At 24.5% G+C, this 19,220-nt stretch overlaps 2 protein-coding genes across 3 annotated transcripts in view; one reads left to right on the top strand and one right to left on the bottom strand.

The window, feature by feature from the left end:
- Positions 1-542: 542 nt before the first annotated feature.
- LOC122506632 (ornithine aminotransferase, mitochondrial) lies at positions 543-5,532 on the top strand. The gene is made up of 4 exons (XM_043618936.1): positions 543-735; positions 3,089-3,528; positions 3,944-4,274; positions 4,612-5,532. Exons 2-4 carry the CDS (start codon positions 3,146-3,148, stop codon positions 5,203-5,205), a joined length of 1,308 nt encoding a protein of 435 aa, XP_043474871.1. The 5' UTR covers positions 543-735; positions 3,089-3,145; the 3' UTR covers positions 5,206-5,532.
- A 1,152-nt stretch (positions 5,533-6,684) lies between these two features.
- Positions 6,685-19,220, bottom strand: part of LOC122506631 (proton-coupled amino acid transporter-like protein CG1139) — a 30,216-nt gene continuing 17,680 nt past the window's right edge. For both annotated transcript variants that reach the window (XM_043618934.1, XM_043618935.1), the window contains exons 3-8: positions 17,898-18,023; positions 17,249-17,521; positions 17,074-17,158; positions 13,283-13,558; positions 12,693-13,056; positions 6,685-9,804 (exon numbers count right to left, since the gene is read on the bottom strand). In XM_043618934.1, the coding sequence (XP_043474869.1) occupies positions 9,560-9,804; positions 12,693-13,056; positions 13,283-13,558; positions 17,074-17,158; positions 17,249-17,521; positions 17,898-18,023 (1,369 nt within the window). In that variant the 3' untranslated portion in view covers positions 6,685-9,559. The remainder of the gene's footprint in view (positions 9,805-12,692; positions 13,057-13,282; positions 13,559-17,073; positions 17,159-17,248; positions 17,522-17,897; positions 18,024-19,220) is intronic.

Raw genomic sequence — 19,220 nt, 5'->3', positions numbered from 1 at the left:
AATTTATAAATATAATAATTATAATATTTATTATTTATCGTATTTATTTATAATTAAATAATTTATAAAAAAGTAAAACAAATAATTTAAATAAAACAAATTATTTATAAAGAGAAAAAAGTTATTTATTACTTTCCTCCATTAGGAAGTAATAAATAAAATTAGAAATAAATTAAAAATAATTTTTGTTATAATAAAAAATAGTTTATCTGCGGAAAGTATAATTTATAATTATAAAAATTAAAAAATTAAAAAAATTTTTTTTTAATAAAATAAAATAGTAAAAAATAAAATCTTCCTCTTATTTTACTCTAATCGGTTATTATTATTTTCTTTTAATATTTTATTTATCAAGTTTATAAATTTTATTTTTTTTCTTCATTAATTCTTTTTTTTTATTTATTTTTTTCATGTTAATGATTTTGAAAATTTTCATTTCTGCTCATTATTAAAATGACAAAAAGCAAATTTTGTTTTGAAAATTTCTGGTGTATAATTCTTATCAATCTGACAAGGCCTTTTATACAAAAAGTAAATATACTCTTTCGACAGTTTGCATCGAGACGTGATAGAAGGAGTTTTATAAAATATATTAGTAACATTCTTCGACTATACTTTCACTAAATCTTAATCGAAAATAGCAAAAAAAAAACGAAATCTTATAATTCCAAAGCGAGAATATTTTACTTCTTTTTAGCAATTTTTTAATTTTTACTTCATTTTAAGGATTTTAAGGTAAGTTTATTTTATTTTAAATTTAACTTTTACTGGGTATTTTTATTTTAAATTTTATTTATCAAAAGTTATGCTAATTATACATTTAATTATTAAAATTAGATAAAAAAATATATATCCTAAATATTATAAATTTTATTATAAATTTAAAATTTCTAATTTTATCATTAAAATTATTAATTTTTTGTAACAATAATGATAATAATAATAATAATAATAATAATAATAATAATAATAATTATGATTATGGTAATTATAATTATAATTACATTAAGGGCATTTGAAACTTGATGACGTCACACATGCTTTGCACAAACTGAAACGTCATCAAGGTTCAAATGCCCTTAAATAATAATAATAAATAACCTATAGAAATTTATGAATTATTATTTTCTCTAACATGTAAATTAAAATAATAATTTAATTTGAAATTCGATTGTAAAATGACAATGGTAACAATCTATAGTTTAATTTTCACTTGTTTCAGAAATTTCTTTTATGAATATCTCGTGAATATGCGATAAGATGTTTAAACAATAACATTATGATTTCTCCCCTCTTACAAAAATTTTAGTTTTCAATATTATTGTTTATTTTCAATAGTATTACTTATTTATTGAAAAATCAAATAAATTACTATTATATTTTTTATTATAATTATAATTACAAGAGTATAGTAAATAATATAATAATAAAAATAATTAATAATAAAAAAATAGTAATAATTATTTTTCTACTTTTAAATTTTTTTATTAATTTTTAGTTATCTATAAATAAATATTTACATATATTTTTTCTTTTCAATTATTAAAGAAAAAGTTAACGACATTACAAATCAGATAAAAGTTTTATAATCTTACGAAACTTGTGTAAAGATAGAATCAAAAATAAATTATCAGAATCACTTGTTATTAAAACTTGTGTTAGAATTCCGTAGGGTAATGATTTTTTTATAACTAAAAATTTTGCGAAAAAAGTTAATTAAAAAACAAAATTGAAATAAAAAAAAAGTTTTATTATAGATTTAATAATTTTAATATTAAATTATTATTATTATCATCGAAATTTATTGTAAATTTAAATTTATTAATTTTATAATTTAGAGTTTTCATTAATTTTATTTATATAAATTAAAATAAATTAAATTTCAATTAAATAAATGAATTTAAAATTGTAAAGTCTCAAATAGCTGGTAATCTTTCCACAATCAACTAAATATAACTAAATACAATTATTTTTTAAAAAATTGATAAAATTCATCAAAAATTCAATTATTATTTTTAATACTATTTTAAATTAATTAATTGAAAAGTTAAATTATTTTGACAACTGAAGTTTTCCACAAGAATTCAATTATTTTCAAAAATAACCAAATTTTTGACAGAAATTCAATACTTTTAAAACATTTTAATAAAATTTTTCGCAATAATGGAATTCAATTATTTTTGATAATTTTAATAAAATTCTTATTTAATTATTTTCTCAAATAATAAAATTCATCGCAGGATTTTAATTATTTTTAATACAATTTTACAGGAATTGCTCAAAAAATGTAATTATTATTAAAAATTTAATTTCAATTCCTGGAAAAAATCAATTATTTAAAAAAATGTTTGTTTAAAATTCTTAGGAAGAATTCAATTATTTACAAAAAATATTAGAATTTTTCACAGGAATTCAATTATTTTCAAATAATTTAATAAAATTGTTCGAATGAAATTAATTATTTTAAAAACCATTTTAATTAAATTTTTTTTCAAATGATTCAATTATTCTTTTAGATTTTTTATTAAATTCTTCCCAAAAATTCAAAAATTTCTCAGGAATTCAATTATTTGAATTAGAATTTGAAGAAAAATACTTATTTTTCTTTAAAGTCTTTAAAATCTTTTAAAAAAAAATTTTGAAAAAAAACATTTCTTTTATTAAAAAAAAAGAAATGTAGTCAAGGTCCAACCCTGACTATGTTCCTTTAATAATAATAATAATTCTAATAATAATAACAATTAACAATGTTAAATAATTTACTAAAAAAGAAAAAATAAATTTTAAGATTTGAAAAAGCCCGCGTTAGATTTACTTGCCAGAGGGCGCCATTGACTCTCTCGCAAGTGGTAATATTTTAGGTCAAATTATTGTAATAATTGCAAGTATTTCGTCACGTCCGCGTATAAGTGGCGCTAGAGTTCTATTTTAAATAATAGCAGGGGTTCAATTCTGACTATGTTCCCCTACGAAATATAAAATCATTAAATAAATTATTTTTATTATTAATTATTATAATAACTTATTTCATAATTTTTATTATGAATTTAAATAATTTAATTTTTCCTCATACTAAAATTTCTTTCAGATTATATTTTTCACTATTCACCTCTTTTTTTCTCTTCAAAAAAAAAAAAAAAAAAAAATGGAGAATATTATTCGCACAGTTGCTGTAAAATCGTCACGTGCATTAGGTGTAATGAGACAAAATTTACAGCAGCAACAAATTTTTTTCGCTCGACAAATTTCATCGCAGGAAGTATTTCAACGTGAGGATAAATATGGAGCACACAATTATCATCCACTACCAGTGGCATTGTGCCGAGCCGAGGGTGTTTTCATGTGGGATATGGAGGGGAAGAGATATTTCGATTTTCTCAGTGCATACTCAGCCGTTAATCAGGGACATTGTCATCCGAGAATTTATAAAGTACTCGTTGAGCAGGCAAAAACATTGACATTAACCTCAAGGGCATTTTATTCCAATGTTCTCGGCGAATTCGAGGAATATGTCACTAAACTCTTTGGGTTAGTTGAGATTTAATAAAAAAAAAAAATTGTTCACCCATCCGAATAGTAACCGTTTTTAACATTGCTTAACCTGGACGATCGTTGGTCTAGGCGTTCATCACCTGGACCACGTCACTCTTTTTATAAATTCTTTTAGTTTCGTCAATTTTTTCTATCAACGTCTTTTAATTTTAACCGTCTTTTCATTTTTTAAAGAGATTTGTTTAATTTTTCTTTCCCCTAAAGTATTTTTTTTTATTAAAAATAAAATAATAATTTTTTTATGTAATTACTAATTTAATACCCTTTTTGTTAAAATAGATTCGTTTATTAATATTAAAAATAATAATTAATTAAAATTTTTACGTAATTTAATACCCTTTTTGTTGAAATAGATTCATTTCCTTTTTTGAAAAAATATTTTTTTTACTAGATACGAAAAATGGCTGCCAATGAATACTGGAGTCGAGGGTGGCGAGACTGCCTGTAAATTGTCACGTAAATGGGGATACACAAAGAAAGGAATACCGGAAAATCAGGCGAAGATAATTTTTGCCGAGGGCAATTTTTGGGGGAGAACATTGAGTGCCGTCTCGTCGAGTACAGATCCATCGAGTTACAGCGGATTTGGACCATTTATGCCAGGATTTGACATAATACCATACGACGATTTAATTGCTTTGGAAAAAGTCCTGCAGGATCCAAATGTTTGCGCCTTTATGGTTGAGCCAATTCAAGGCGAGGCTGGAGTCGTTGTACCGCAAGTGAGTAAAATTTTTCCCTCTCTTTAAATGTTCGAGACGTGCACGCGGTGAGAGCGTGTCGCCAACTGCCAGTTGAGGAGCTCCGCGCCGACTTTTATACGCGGCGAGTCGCTCGGTAGTGGGGAGCGCCCGGACGCTGCGCTGATTGGCCCCACGCATCAGGCGCGGCTCAAGGAGCACCGTCGCCCTCAACACGTTTTTTTACTAATTTTAATTTTTTTCTAATTAAATTTATTCTAATTCAATTTTTTCCTTATCAACTTTATTTTAACTTAATTTTTTTCTAATTAAATTTTCTTTCTAAATTCAATTAAATTTCGAACTTTTCTCATTCCAGGACGGTTACTTGAGGAAAGTACGTGAACTATGCACGAAATATAATGTCCTGTGGATTGCCGATGAGGTTCAGACTGGTCTATGCAGAACCGGAAAACGTCTAGCAGTTGATCATGAGTCAGTGAAACCGGATATTCTAATTCTTGGTAAAGCATTGTCCGGTGGTTTTTATCCAGTTTCCGGTGTACTGGCCAATGACAGTGTAATGCTGTGTATACGTCCCGGTGAACATGGTTCAACTTATGGTGGTAATCCATTGGGTTGTAAAATTGCACTCGAGGCACTTAAAGTTCTTGAGGAGGAGAAACTTGCGGCTAATGCTGAGAAATGTGGTAAATTATTGCGTGACGAATTAAATAAATTACCGAAGGATATTGTTCCAATTGTTCGCGGTAAGGGACTTCTTAATGCAATTGTTATTAATGAAAAGTATGATGCGTGGAAAATTTGTTTGAAATTAAAGGAAAATGGATTATTGGCGAAGCCAACGCATAATCATATTATTCGTTTAGCGCCGCCATTGGTTATTAATGAATCGCAAATTAATGAGTGTGCGGAGATTATTAAAAAAGTTATTTTGAATAATGCGGAATAGTTTTTCTATTCTTTTTTTTTTGTTAAATTTTTTTATCTTCTAATTTTCTATTAAGGTTGAAAATTTATTTTATGTCTATTTGCAATTTATATTAATATATTTGATTGAAAAAAAATATATTTGTTCTTGTTTTATTTACGTTGAGGAAGAGGGAGTTTATGTTTAGAGCTGATTGTCAGTGGATGCGTGCGTGGTTACGTGGTTATGTTGCCGGATTGGGAGCGTTAGGGTCGTGGGTTCACTTCTCGGCGTTTGGGGATTTTTTTCTCTCTTAGATATTAATCTCTATATAAAATAATAAATAAAAAAATTATTATTGATAAATAATAACGAAAGTTAATAATAAAAATAAATATAAACAATAAATAAATAACAAAAATAAATAAGAAGAAACAGGATAATAGCCAAAATAAATTGTAAAAAAATGAATAACACAAACAAATGGTAACATAAGAAAATAGCAACAATAACAAAAAAATAATTACAAAAAAGTAATAACTACGATAAAAAATAAATGGAAACTAAAAAATAAATAATAAAACAAATAAAAATAACAAAAGAAATAACGATAACAAAAAAATAACATTAACAAAAGAAAACAATAACAATAAAAAATAAATAAAAACAAAAAAATAAATAATTAAACAAATAATAATAAAAATAAATAACAAAAATAAATAAAGAAAATCAAATAAAACAGTAAATAAAAAAAGAAATAAACAACAAGATCAAATAAATAGTAACAAAAATTAATAAACAAAAATAAATAAAGACAAAAAACAAATAAGAACAAATAAATAGTAAAAGAAAAAAATAACAATAAAAATAAAAAATAAATAAAACAATTAATAATAATAAAAAATAAAAAGAAATAGAAAAATTAATAATAACAAAATAAATAAAGACAAAAAACAAATAAGAAATAAATAGTAGAAATAAAAAAATAAAAAACAAAAAATAAAAATAAAGAAGATTAATAATATAGGAACCAAAAAATAACAAGAAAAACAGGACAAATAAAGAGGAACAAAAGTAATTAGTAAATAAATAACAAAAACAAATAAATGAAAATAAACAAGGACAAAAAATTGCAAAAGTAATAACAAATTAAAAAACACAAAAAATTGTAAATAAAGAAGAATAAAAATTTTAAAATACAATAAATAAAACAAAAATAAATAATAATAAAAAATAAATAAAAATTAAGAAATAAGAAAATAAAATTTATTAAATATGTTTAAAATCATTTTATTTATATCATGTACACGAAAATAGTCATAGTAGGTACTAATAATGAAAGTACTAATAATAATAGTAATAATAATAATAATAATAATAAAAACGAATATAATGTCTTAAAAATAGTCTTTCGCTTCTGATTGTTCATTTGGTCAGTTCATTCAATAAAAATTATAGTACAATATAATATTTTCATTTAAACAATTTCGAATAAAAGTAATTATTTTTTCTTATACTAAAAAACAATTTGTTTCATTTTAAATTAGCACAGATCTATATACAATTGTGAAAATAAATTACTGGATGTGTTGCTTATATTGAAAAGTAAATTACTTTCTAGCTGTTTAATATGTGTATCATTAATTTAAAATAAATTAATAAGTATCTTCGAGGACAATAGTAATAACAATTATTGTCAAATATCGTCAGTACAAAAAATGAAATATCATTTTTTCTTTTGTCTCTCTTTTTTTATTTTATTGTGTGTACCAGCACACAAATTAATCCACTTAGTGGATATTTTTCTTGTTTTTCTAACACTACAAAAACAAAGACAGTATTTGATATATTATACTATCTCTATACAATTAAAATTTAAAATAGTACACGACTATTTAATAGTAACTGGAAAAAAATGAAATTGCACAAAAAAAGGGAATTTTTTTTTTTTTTTTTTTGAAAGTTTGGGTAGACATAATCTCAATCTTATTTATAGTATGGGAAAATAATATTTCTATTTAAGATTGTACTAATAGTTCCTAGAGTATTTTTAGTACTGGTTTCCGCAGTACCAAAAGTATAATAGTATTTTAGTAAAATAGTACTTTTGTCACTTTAGTACTAATTGTAAGAATATGGTATTTTTTATAGTACAATATTAATTGTAGTAAACGGTAATTATAGTACAATAGTACTACTAAAATATTAAATCGTACTACAGAAATACTAAATTTAGTACAATAGTGCCTTCAGTATTTATAATATAATACTAAATTTAGTACAATAGCTGTTTCACTTTTTTTAGAATAACACTAAATATAGTACAATAATACAAATAGTATAATAGTACCTATAATACTACTACTATAGTACTACAAATGTAGTACTACTAATATACTACTACATACATAGTACTACTACTATAGTAGTACAACTGTTGTACTGAAGGAATAGAACTTTAACTATAGTACTACATTTACGATAATCCTACAAATATAGTAATACTACTATAGTACTACTACTGTAGTACTACTACTATACTACAATAGTACTGCAAATGTAGTACTATAGTAGTATACTACAAAAAAAGTACTACTACTATAGTACTATAAATACAGTACTAAAACTGTTGTACTAAAGGAATAGAACTTCAACTATAGTACTATACCACAACAGTACTACAAATATAGTAATACTACTATAGTAGTATTACAAATATAGTAATACTACTATAGTATTACAAACATAGTACTACTACGATAATACTACAAATATAGTACTACCACTTTTGTAATACAAATATAGTACTACTACTTTTTTACTACAAATATAGTACTACAACTGTTGTACTGCAGGAATAGAACTTTAACTATAGTACTACCACTTCAGTACTACAAATATAGTACTACAACTATAGTACTGTATCTATAGTACTACAACTTTAGTACTGCAACTGTAGTACTAAAACTGTAGTACTGCATCTGTAGACTTACTACTATAGTACTACTACTATAATAATTTATTATTATCATTATTATAATAGTACCGATAGTACATAAGTGTTTTAGTAGACAAGTACAGTCAGAATAGTAGTACCTTTAATAGAATTATGGTTTTAGTAAAATAATAAATTGGAGAAAAGTAGTACTAGTAGTACTGTTGGTTTTTTGCACAATACTACTTGTAGTATTTAGTACTTTTAGTACAATTAGTATAATAGTACCATCAGTATCATGTTACATTCAGTATAATAGTGCGTTTAGCTCATTAGTACTTTCAGTACTATATGTGATATAAAATTAATACTATAGAATTTATTTTCATACTCCTATTTTATCTGTAGCACTAATACTATAGTAACAATAGTACTACTATTTTCTGTCATTCTATATAGTACTATAGTACATTACTACATTTAGTTTAATAGTACCTTTAGTACAGTATTTTTTTAGTAAAATAGAACTATCAGTACTATTATGTATATGAAATAGTACTTTCAGTATTATTTATATTTATTTTTTGTATTATTGTACTAAAAATAAATATAGTAGTACATAGTAAATAAATATAGTACTACATGTAGTATTATAATTCATTTAGTACATTACTACATTTGGTTTAATAGTACCTTTAGTACAATATTTTATCAGTGAAATAGTACTTTCAGTACTAGAGTGATCAGTACTGAAAGCACTATGTAATTTTTGACTAAAAATTCATCTCGAAACTAGTACTGAAAGTACTATAAGAACTAAAACTAAGTAGTCCTGTACTAATCAGTACTAAAAGTACTACGGAAACCAGTATTCAATCTTAATTGGAATTGTTTCGAGAAATTGTGCAATTTTATTTAAAAAAAATTGCATACGTTAAATATCGATTGTCAAGTAGGATCTATCATTAAGTAGGATCCAATTAGAAAATATTTACAAAATTAATTTTTACTGTATCTATAGAATAACTTGTTTTTTTGCTAATGTCGCGCACTTTTTCATACAGTGTCATGTCATTTCGTCTTTTTTTTCTCTTCTTCTAATTTAAATTTTTTTCTAACTATATTTAATACTCGACGAATAATATTAACAATAATAATAATAATAAAATTATAATATTACTAATAATTTTTATTATTATTATTAGAATTATTATTATTTTAATAATAATTAAAAAAAGACGTTTCAGAAATTTTCGTTTCATTCCCGAGAATGTTTTTTTTTAAAAAGAAAACAATCATTTAGTTACGTTATTCACACTCGTTATACACATTCACATTTAAAAACAGTAAAAATCACTTGGGCATTCTTTGCCCACCCTATATTCTATACATACATTTATATATAAATATATACACTTTTAAGTGTCATTTCCGGTTAAACGAATTGTTAACAATGATAAATCACGAGAATTTATGTATAATATCCCTGAGACTTGTATAGGTGCCAACGACAAGTCCAAGAAGTCCAAATAAAACAAGTGACATATTTTTTGCCACCATTATTGCTTTCTCAGTTGTTGTTGAAATTGACCAGAATGTACAAATATGAATAATTGCCGGAATTGCAATGCCAACGGCCGACAAGCATAGTGCTCCAAATAATGAGATAAAGAGATCCAATTCGGGAATTAGTACGGCAAGAAGAACTGGAAATAAAAAATAAATATTGTTAATAAAACAAAATAGTAAATAAAATAAATAGTATATAGGGAAATAGTAGAAAATAGTGAGGAATGATGGGAGATAGATGCAAATGGTAGAAAATACTAGAAAATTGAAGGAAAGCGTAAAAAAATCGTAGAAAATAGTAGAAAATTGAAGCAAATTATAGAGATTTGTAGAAAATAGTAAAAAAAATAATAAATAAATAAATAAAGTAGAAAAATAGAAAAGTAAAAAAAGAGTAAAAAATATTGATAGTAGAAAGTAGTGAAGAATAGTGGAAAATAAAGGCAATAAGCAGAAACTACTAGAAAACTGAAAAACGAGTAATAAATAGTATAAAATAGTAGAAAATATTAGAGAAAGTAGGGAAGAGTAGAAAATAGTAATGAAAAGTAGAAAAAAGTAAAAGAAATTAATAGAAGAAAATAGTAAGGAATAATTAAAGATAGAGGCAAAATAGAGACACAAGAAAAAGTAGAGAAGAGTAGAAAATAGTAAAGAAAAAAAGAAAAGAGTATGAAAGAGTAGATACGAGTAGAAAATAGTAGGAAAAGTAGAAAAAAGAGTAAAAAAATTAATAGATGAAAATAGTAAAGCAAAAAAAAAATAGTAGAAAAAAGAATAAAAAATTGATAATAGAAAACAGTGTGGAATAATAATGTAATAGAAAATATAATAGAAAATGTAATAGAATAGTAAAGAATAGTAGAAAATAGTAAAGAATAGTAAATAATAGTAGAAAATAGTAAATAAAATTCTAGATAAATAGTAGTAATGTATACTGTTAAAAGTAGGTAATAATAGGGGATAGTCGAAAATAGTACTAATTTAAAGTGAATAGTAGAACATAGTAGAAAATAGAAAAGAATAGTAAAGAATAGTAGAGAATAGTAAAGAATTCTAGATAAATTGTAATATATATTGTTGAAAGTAGGTAATAGTAGGGGATAGTAGAAAATAATAGAGAATAGTAAATATTAGTAAAGAATTCTAGATAAATAGTAATATATATTGTTGAAAGTAGGTAATAGTAGAGGATAGTAGTAAATAGTAAAGAATGGTAGGGAATAGTAGAGAATTCTAGATAAATAGTAATATATATTGTTAAAAGTAGGTAATAGTAGGGGATAGTAGAAAATAGTTCTAAATTGAAGCAAATAGTAGAATATAGTATAGAATAGTACAGAATAGTAAATAATTCTAGATAAATAGTAATATATATTGTTGAAAGTAGGTAATAATAGAGGATAGTAGAAAATAGTAAAGAATAGTAAAGAATAGTAGGGAATAGTAGAGAATTCTAGATAAATATTGATATATATATATTGTTGAAAGTAGGCAATAGTAGGGGATAGTAGAAAATAGTTCTAAATTGAAGCGAATAGTAGAATATAGTATAGAATAGTACAGAATGGTAAAGAATTCTAGATAAATAGTAATATATATGATTTAAAGTAGGTAATAGTAGGGGATAGTAAAAAATAGTAAAGAATAGTAAAGAATAGTAGGGAATAGTAGAGAATTCTAGATAAATATTGATATATATTGTTGAAAGTAGGTAATAGTAGGGGATAGTAGAAAATAGTTCTAAATTGAAGCGAATACTAGAATATAGTATAGAATAGTACAGAATGGTAAAGAATTCTAGATAAATAGTAATATATATTTTTGAAAGTAGGTAACAGTAGGGGATAGTAGAAAATAGTGAAGAATAGTAGATAATTCTAGATAAATAGGTAGGTAATAGTAGGGGATAGCAGAAAATAGTTCTAAATTGAAGCGAATAGTAGAATATAGTATAGAATAGTAGAGAATGGTAAAGAATTCGAGATAAATAGTAATATATATTGTTGAAAGTAGGTAATAGTAGAGGATAGTAGAAAATAGTACGAAATTGAAACGAATAGTGTAAAATAGTAAAGAATAGTAAATGTTAGTAAATAATTCTAGATAAATAGTAATATACATGGTTAAAAGTAAGTAATAGTAGAAGATAGTAGAAAATAGTACTAAATTGAAGTGAATAGTAGAAAATAGTAAAGAATTCTAGACAAATGATATATATTGTTGAAAATAGGTAATAGTAGGGGATAGTAGAAAATAGTTCTAAATTAAAGCGAATAGTAGAAAATAGTAGAGAATAGTAAAGAATTCTAGATAAATAGTAATATATGTTGTTGAAAGTGGCTAATAGTAGAGGATAGTAGAAAATACTACAAATTGAATCGAATAGTAGAAAATAGTAGAAAATAGTATAGAATAGTAAATAATAGTAGAGAATAGTAAAGAATACTAGAGAATAGTAAAGTATTCTAGATAAATAGTAATATATATTGTTGAAAGTAGGTAACAGTAGGGGATAGTAGAAAATAGTACTAAATTGAAGCGAATAGTAAAGAATTCTAGATAAATAGCAATATATATTGTTGAAAGTAGGTAATAGTAGGGGATAGTAGAAAATACTGCTAATTGAATCGAATAGTATAAAGTAGTAGTAAATAGTATAGAATAGTAAATAACAGTATAGAATAGTAAAGAATAGGTTGACTTGGAGGATTGATAACTTCTTATATATATTAATATAATTTCACCAAGTGATAAATTTAATAATATTAAAGTAATATATATTGTTGAAAGTAGGTTCTAGTAGGGGATAGTAGAAAATAGTTCTAAATTAAAGCGAATAGTAGAAAATAGTAGAGAATAGTAAAGAATTCTAGATAAATAGCAATATATATTGTTGAAAGTAGGTAATAGTAGGGGATAGTAGGGGATAGTAGAAAATAGTAGTAAATTGAAGGAAATAGTAGGAAATAGTAGAAAATTTTAAGAAATCGTAAAAAATAGAAGAAAATTGTACTGCACTTACAAGTAACAAGAACAATACTGGTCCTCAGCACGTACTCCCAAATAACAGTCCTTCTTACCTTTGACATTCTTGGAAAAATGTATTCATTCCAAGAAATATCAATGGCAACATAACATTGTAGTGCATGTGTGAAGAATATTGATATTGCCAATAATATTTGAGCAATTTTTGCTGGAATAATGTCAGTTGTTCCATTTGAAATACTGAATGTTATACTCCCCTCCACTGTATTACCATATCTAAGATAACCAAATAATCCCATTCCAATGTACAATGTTATAATACTGAACATACCAATGTTCAATACACCACAAGAATTGACAAAAGATTTTGGCTCTTTCATTTCATTCTCGAGTGGCATAATCTGAAAAAGAAAAATTTTACTTTCCTACTTTTCTGTTGAGAAATATTAAAATAAAATATATATAATGTGACATTCCACGAGAAAAGGGACCTTATGACAAGAGTAAATAAGGTCCCTTTTCTTGTAAAGCGTCATATATTCTGATTTGTGATTCGCCAATACACATTCGAGGAGTTGCGGACTATCGAAAAAAAGTTGGAAAGAAGAAAAAATTTTGATTTCTTACCACTCCAATTGCCTCGAGTGCAAAAAGTACTGTGCCAAAAAATAGAGGAAAGTCTTCAACTTTTCCAATGGGATCCTTTCCCTCAAGTGTTGGAGGCACTCTAAATAGATAGTAGAGAATAATTCCAAAACTAGCGAGTGTCATTACATTGGCAATCGTCGATAGTGGTGCCAATGCTTTTAAGCTTCTTATCCAGTTGATGAATATCAATGGTAAAAGAAGTGTCAACATGTAGTGACTCAATGTGAACGATGCAGGTACATATGGGTCCAATGCCTGTAACAATAATGTGGGAGTCAGTATTGAAACAATGTAGGAACACTTTCTAAGCAATGTGGGAGAAATTTTGAAGCAATGAATAGGAACAATTTAGAAAAAGGCAGAAACAATTTAAGAGTAATGTAGAATTTATTGTAGAAACAATGTATAGGAGCTAAGTGGGAATAATGTAGGAAAAATTAAGAAGCCTTGTTTGGAAGTACTGGAAACGATGCAGAAACAATGTAAGAACTAGGGAGGAGTAATGTAGAAACCAATATAGAAATAATGTAGGAGAAACGTAGGAGTAAAGTAGGAAACAAATATTATAAAAATGGATACAAATGTTAACAAAATAGGAATCATTGAAGAAACAATTTAGAATCAATTGAAAATAAATATAGAATGTATGCAGGAACTAATATAGGAACAATGTAGGAGTGATGTAGGAATTTTATAGAGTCAATGAAGGAAAATTGTAAAAACATTATAGAGGTATTGTAGGAACCATTAAGGAATAATAATTAACTCTAATTATAGAGTCAATGTAGGAACAATGTATGAATAATTAAAAAGCTATGTAGGAACTATTGTAGAAACAATGTAGGAACTAGGTTGGAACAACGTAGGAAAAATTAAAAAGCCATCTTTAATATAAGTGCGATGTAGGAAGTATTATAGGGATTATTTACGAAACAATAGAGGAACAGTATGGGAATCGACATAGGAACAATGTAGGAATATTATAGGAACAATATTGTAGGAGCAATGTAAGAACCATTATAGATATAATTTAGGAGAAATGAAGGAACCTTAGTAGGTTCCCAGGTATAAATATAAGAACTAATGAAGGAAAAATATAGGATCCAATATAGAAATAATATAAGAGAAAAGTGGGAAACAAATATTAACAAAGTAGGAATCATTAAAGAAACAATATAGGATCAATTAAAAATAAACATAGAATGTATGTGGGAACTAATATAGGAACAATGTAGGAGTCAGGTAGGAACTTTATAGAGTCAATGTAGAAACATTATAGAGACGTTATAGGCTAAATGTGGGAATAATGTAAGAACATTATAGAGTCTTTGTAGGAATACTGTAGGCATAATGTAGGAACATTATAGAGACATTGTAGAAACAATAAAAGTAAAATAATTATCTCTAATTATATGAACAATGTAGGAACATTATAGAGACATTGTAGGAACAATGAAATTAAAATAATTAACTCTAATTATAAGAATATTGTAGGAACATTTTTGGACCATTGAAGAACCATTGTAGGAAAAGTATAGGAAGAATTAAAAAGCTATGTAGGAAGTATTTTTAGAAAGAATGTAGGAACTAGATGGGAACAATATAGAAAAAATTAGGAAGCTATCTACAATGTAGGAACATTGTAGAAACATTAAATAGGCATTGTAAGATTATAGAGACATTGTAGGAACAATGTAGGAGCACTGTAGGAACATTAGAGTTTTTATAGGAACAATGTAGTTATAATTTAGGAACATTATAAAATCGTAGGATAAATGTGGGATTAATTTTGAAACATTAGAGTCAATGTAGGAACACTGTAGGAATAATGTAGGAACAGTATATAGTCAATTTAGGAATATTGTAGTAATATTATAAAGTCGCTGTAGGATAAAGGTGGGAAAAATGTAAGAATATTATATAGTTATTGTAGGAAGACTGTAGGAATAATGTAAAAAACATTATACATTATAGCGACATTGTAGGAACAATGAAGGAATAATAATTAACTCTAATTGTAGAGTCAATGTAGGATCAATGTAGTAACAGTAGGTAATAGTATAAAAAAAATAAATAGTAATAGAAAAATTAATAGGATATAGAACAAAATAGTAAAAATTAATACAGAATATTAAAAAATATTGTATAAGTAGTAGGGAAAATATAAAATAATAGAAAATAGAATAATGCAGTAGAAAATAGTACAAAATTCTTTAAAAATAGTAGAGAATAGAATAAAATAGTTATAAATAGTAAAAAGGAGAAAAAAAATATTGCAAAAGTAGTAGGAAGGTGAACGAAATAATAAAGAAGAGTAGAAAATAATTAAAATTATTGTTAAATTTCAAAAAATTCTAGGCAACAGTAGGTAATACAAGTAAAGAATAAAAAGTAGTAGAAAAATTCTATAAAAGTAGTAAAATAGAGAACAGTAGAAAACTTTTTTAAAAAATAGGAAATAGTAGCTCTTAGTAGGAAATGGTAATAAACCATTTAAAAGTATTAAAAGCATAAAGTCGAAGGGAATAATAAAAAAAATATAAAGGCTAAAAGAAAATAGTGTAAAATTAGTAGGAGGTAGAATAAAATAGTAAAAATTAATAAAGAATATTAAAAAATATTGTAAAAGTAGTAAGAAAAAATAAAATAATAGAAAATAGTAGAATAGGAAGTAAGAAGAAAGAAAAAGTAGGAAGTAGAATTAAGTAATAGTAAATAGTAAAAAAAATGTTGTAAAAATAGTAGAGAGTTGAATAAAAGTGTTAAAAATAGTGAAAAAATTATTGCAGAATTAGTAGGAAGTTAAAAGAAATAGTAGAGAATAGTAGAAAATAGTTAAAATTATTTAAAAATTTTTAAAAAAATCTATAAAACAGTAAGAACAAGTAGAAAATAATAAAAAGTAGTAGAAAAGTAGTAGAAAATAGAAAACAGCAGAGAATGGTAAAGACTAGTAAAAAATAGTAAAAAACTAATAAAAAAATAGTAGAAACTAGTAGAAAATAGTGGAAACTAGTAGAAAATAGAAAGAAATAATAGAAAATAGTTGGGAATAATAAACAAATAGTATAAAAAAGGTTAAAATAATGATAAATAGTGATAAATATAGTAAAAAGTTTGAATAAAATAATAGGTTATAAGTAGCGAAAATAGATGCATAAAAAATAATAAGGAAAAGTAGAAAAGAAATAGAAAAAAGTAGTAATTATCAAAAAGTAATAAATAATTGTATTTTATAGTAAAAAATAGTAAAGAAAAGTAGAAAAATACTACATAAATAGTAGAAAATATTAAACAATTGTAGAAAGATAGTAGGAATATTGTAGGAACATTACAGAGTCATTGTAGGAACGCTGTAGAAATAGTAATGGAAAGTAGGAAAATGCTACATAAATAGTAGAAAATATTAAACATTAGTAGAAAAATAGTAGAAATGCTGTAGGAATAATGTAGGAACATTACAAAGTGATTGTAGGAACACTGTAGAAATAGTAAATAAAAGTAGAAAAATACTACATAAATAGTAGAAAATAGTAGAAAATAGTAGAAAATAGTAGAAAATAGTAGAAAATAGTAGGAATAATGTAGGAACATTACATTGTAGGAACACAGTAAAAACGAATCCAGACACAATGTAGGATTATTGTAAGAATCACTGTAGAAACAGTATGGAATCAATTTAATAGTAATGTAGGAAGCTATAAAACAGGTTCAAAAGTAGGAACTAAAATTTAAATTTTTACAAACTATTTGTAGTAAATAATACTTACAATTTTTAAATTGTTTGCAATGAAAACCGTGTAAACACAGCAGGTACCAAGTTGATAAATCAACAAAAATGCGTTTATCACATGTCTGCAAAGAAAAGGTATTTTTTTCTCTCAATAAATTACTAATAATTAATAAATAATAAATTTAAAAAAAAAACTTTTTTCCAATAATTACCCAGCATATTTGGCACAAGGTCGGAAAAATTTTGGTCCATCATTTAATGCCTCAATTGCCGTTAATGGATAAGTGAGTGAGGGAATTTTTCTTCTCTTACAAAGTACGTATTCCGATTTAATTAATAAATGTATACAGTATGTACATAGGAAACCAATAACAATTGTTCCCACTATTCCCACTCCGTAACCTGCATGTGAAAATGCTTTTGGCATTGCTAAAATGCCAGTTCCCAAACTCCCCTTCAGGAGATGAAGAAGTGTCTCCCAAAATCTGGAGAAAAAAAATTATTTTTAAAATAGAGAAATTTTATTTATTTATTTATTTATTTATACATATAAATGGGCAGTGCCCTTTCATATATAATTTAAATATTAAAATTTAATTTAATAATTAAATAATTTTTTTACTCTTTTGCCTTATTTAGAAGAAAAAAATTGTAATTGAAAAAAAAATTGAGGTGTTGATGATAAAAATATATATATATACAATAAGCATTTATGTAATGTAATTAAAATGTTAATTGATGGAAGATCTCAAAACAATAAATCGTGATGATTTTTTTTACCTTGAGAATCAAACTGAAACTAATAAACGCTAAAAAAATAATTTATAGCGAGACTACGTTAATTATAAAACTAACACTTACGTGGTAGGATGATCAACTTGTCGATGATTATATGGTTCATAATCATCCTCCAATTCTTGAACGTAACTCTTTTTATCCTGCAGTTCAACAGTATAAATATTACTTCTCTCATCTTTTGATAATTTTCTGCAAATGAAAAAATTTTTTTATTCATAAATTTCTTAAAAGTTGCACAATTTTGTAAATCGATTAAATTTATTTTTCAAAATCGTTTTGAAAAATGTAAAATTATAAATTTCAAACAATTATAAATTTTTATAATTCTTTAAATTACTTATATAAAAACAATTATAAAAATTTTAATAAATAAGAATAGTAAATTTTTGTAAATGTTGAAAAGAAAAAAATTGTAAATATAGAAAATAGTAGAAAATAGAAGATAAATGAAATTTAAATAAAACTTTTTTGGGAAAAGTAAGAAAAAAGAAGAGAAAAGAATTGGGAAAAGTAAAACATAGTTAGTAAATAGGGAGTTTATTAAAAATAGTAGAATACAGTAGATAATAGTAGAAAATAGTAAAGAGCAGTATAAAAGTATCAGAAAAAAATAAAATAGAAAGAATTAGTAAAAAAAATTGTAGAAAATAATAATAAATATAGTAGAAGGTAGTAGAAAATAGTAGATAATAATAGAAAATAGTAAAGGCAAATATGTGAATATTAGAAAAAGATTTAAGTTGAAAGAAATAGTAAAAAAGCTGAAAAATTGTAGAAAACTATAAAAAACAGTAGAAAACATTTTAAAAATAGTAGGGAATAGTAGATAATAGTAGGGAATGGTTAAGAACCATCTAAAAGTAATAAGATAAGGAATAAAGTCGAAGAGAATAGTAAAAAAATGTAAAGATTAGTAGAAAATAGTGTAAAGTTAGTAGGAAGTAGAACAAAATAGTAAAAATTAATTCAGAATATTAAAAATATTGTAAAAGTAGTAGGAAAACAATAAATTAATAGAAATTGTTTAATAGTATTAGGAAGTAGAATAAAGCAGTAGTAAATAGTAGAAAATGTTTCAAAAATAGTAGAAAGTGGAATAAAACAGTTAACAATAGTAAAAAATATTGTAAAAGTAAAGAAGTAAAGAAGAGAATAGTAGAAAGTAATTAAAATTATTGTAAAATTTAAAAGAAAGTTGAATAGTAGAAAATAGTACGAAATAGTAAAGAATAGTAAAAAATAGTGAAAAATAGTAAAAAAAAAATAGTAAAGAATAGTAAAGAATTCTACATAAATAGTAATATATATTGTTGAAAGTAAGTAATTGTAGGGGATAGTAGAAAATAGTAGTAAATTGAAGAGAATAGTACGAAATAGTAGAAAATT

Source organism: Leptopilina heterotoma, unplaced genomic scaffold (assembly GCF_015476425.1).
Source record: "Leptopilina heterotoma isolate Lh14 unplaced genomic scaffold, ASM1547642v1 Lhet_43, whole genome shotgun sequence".
Lineage (NCBI taxonomy): Eukaryota > Metazoa > Arthropoda > Insecta > Hymenoptera > Figitidae > Leptopilina > Leptopilina heterotoma.
The sequence above is the reverse complement of the archived record's forward strand: the minus strand, read 5'-3'. Positions and strand labels throughout refer to the sequence as shown.

Excerpts from the sequence above, each read along its gene's own strand:
- LOC122506632 (XM_043618936.1), top strand. The coding sequence starts at position 3,146 with ATGGAGAATATTATTCGCACAGTTGCTGTAAAATCGTCACGTGCATTA. Across the intron at positions 3,529-3,943 it reads TATGTCACTAAACTCTTTGG|ATACGAAAAATGGCTGCCAA; the intron begins GTTAGTTGAGAT and ends TTTTTTTACTAG. Across the intron at positions 4,275-4,611 it reads CTGGAGTCGTTGTACCGCAA|GACGGTTACTTGAGGAAAGT; the intron begins GTGAGTAAAATT and ends TTCTCATTCCAG.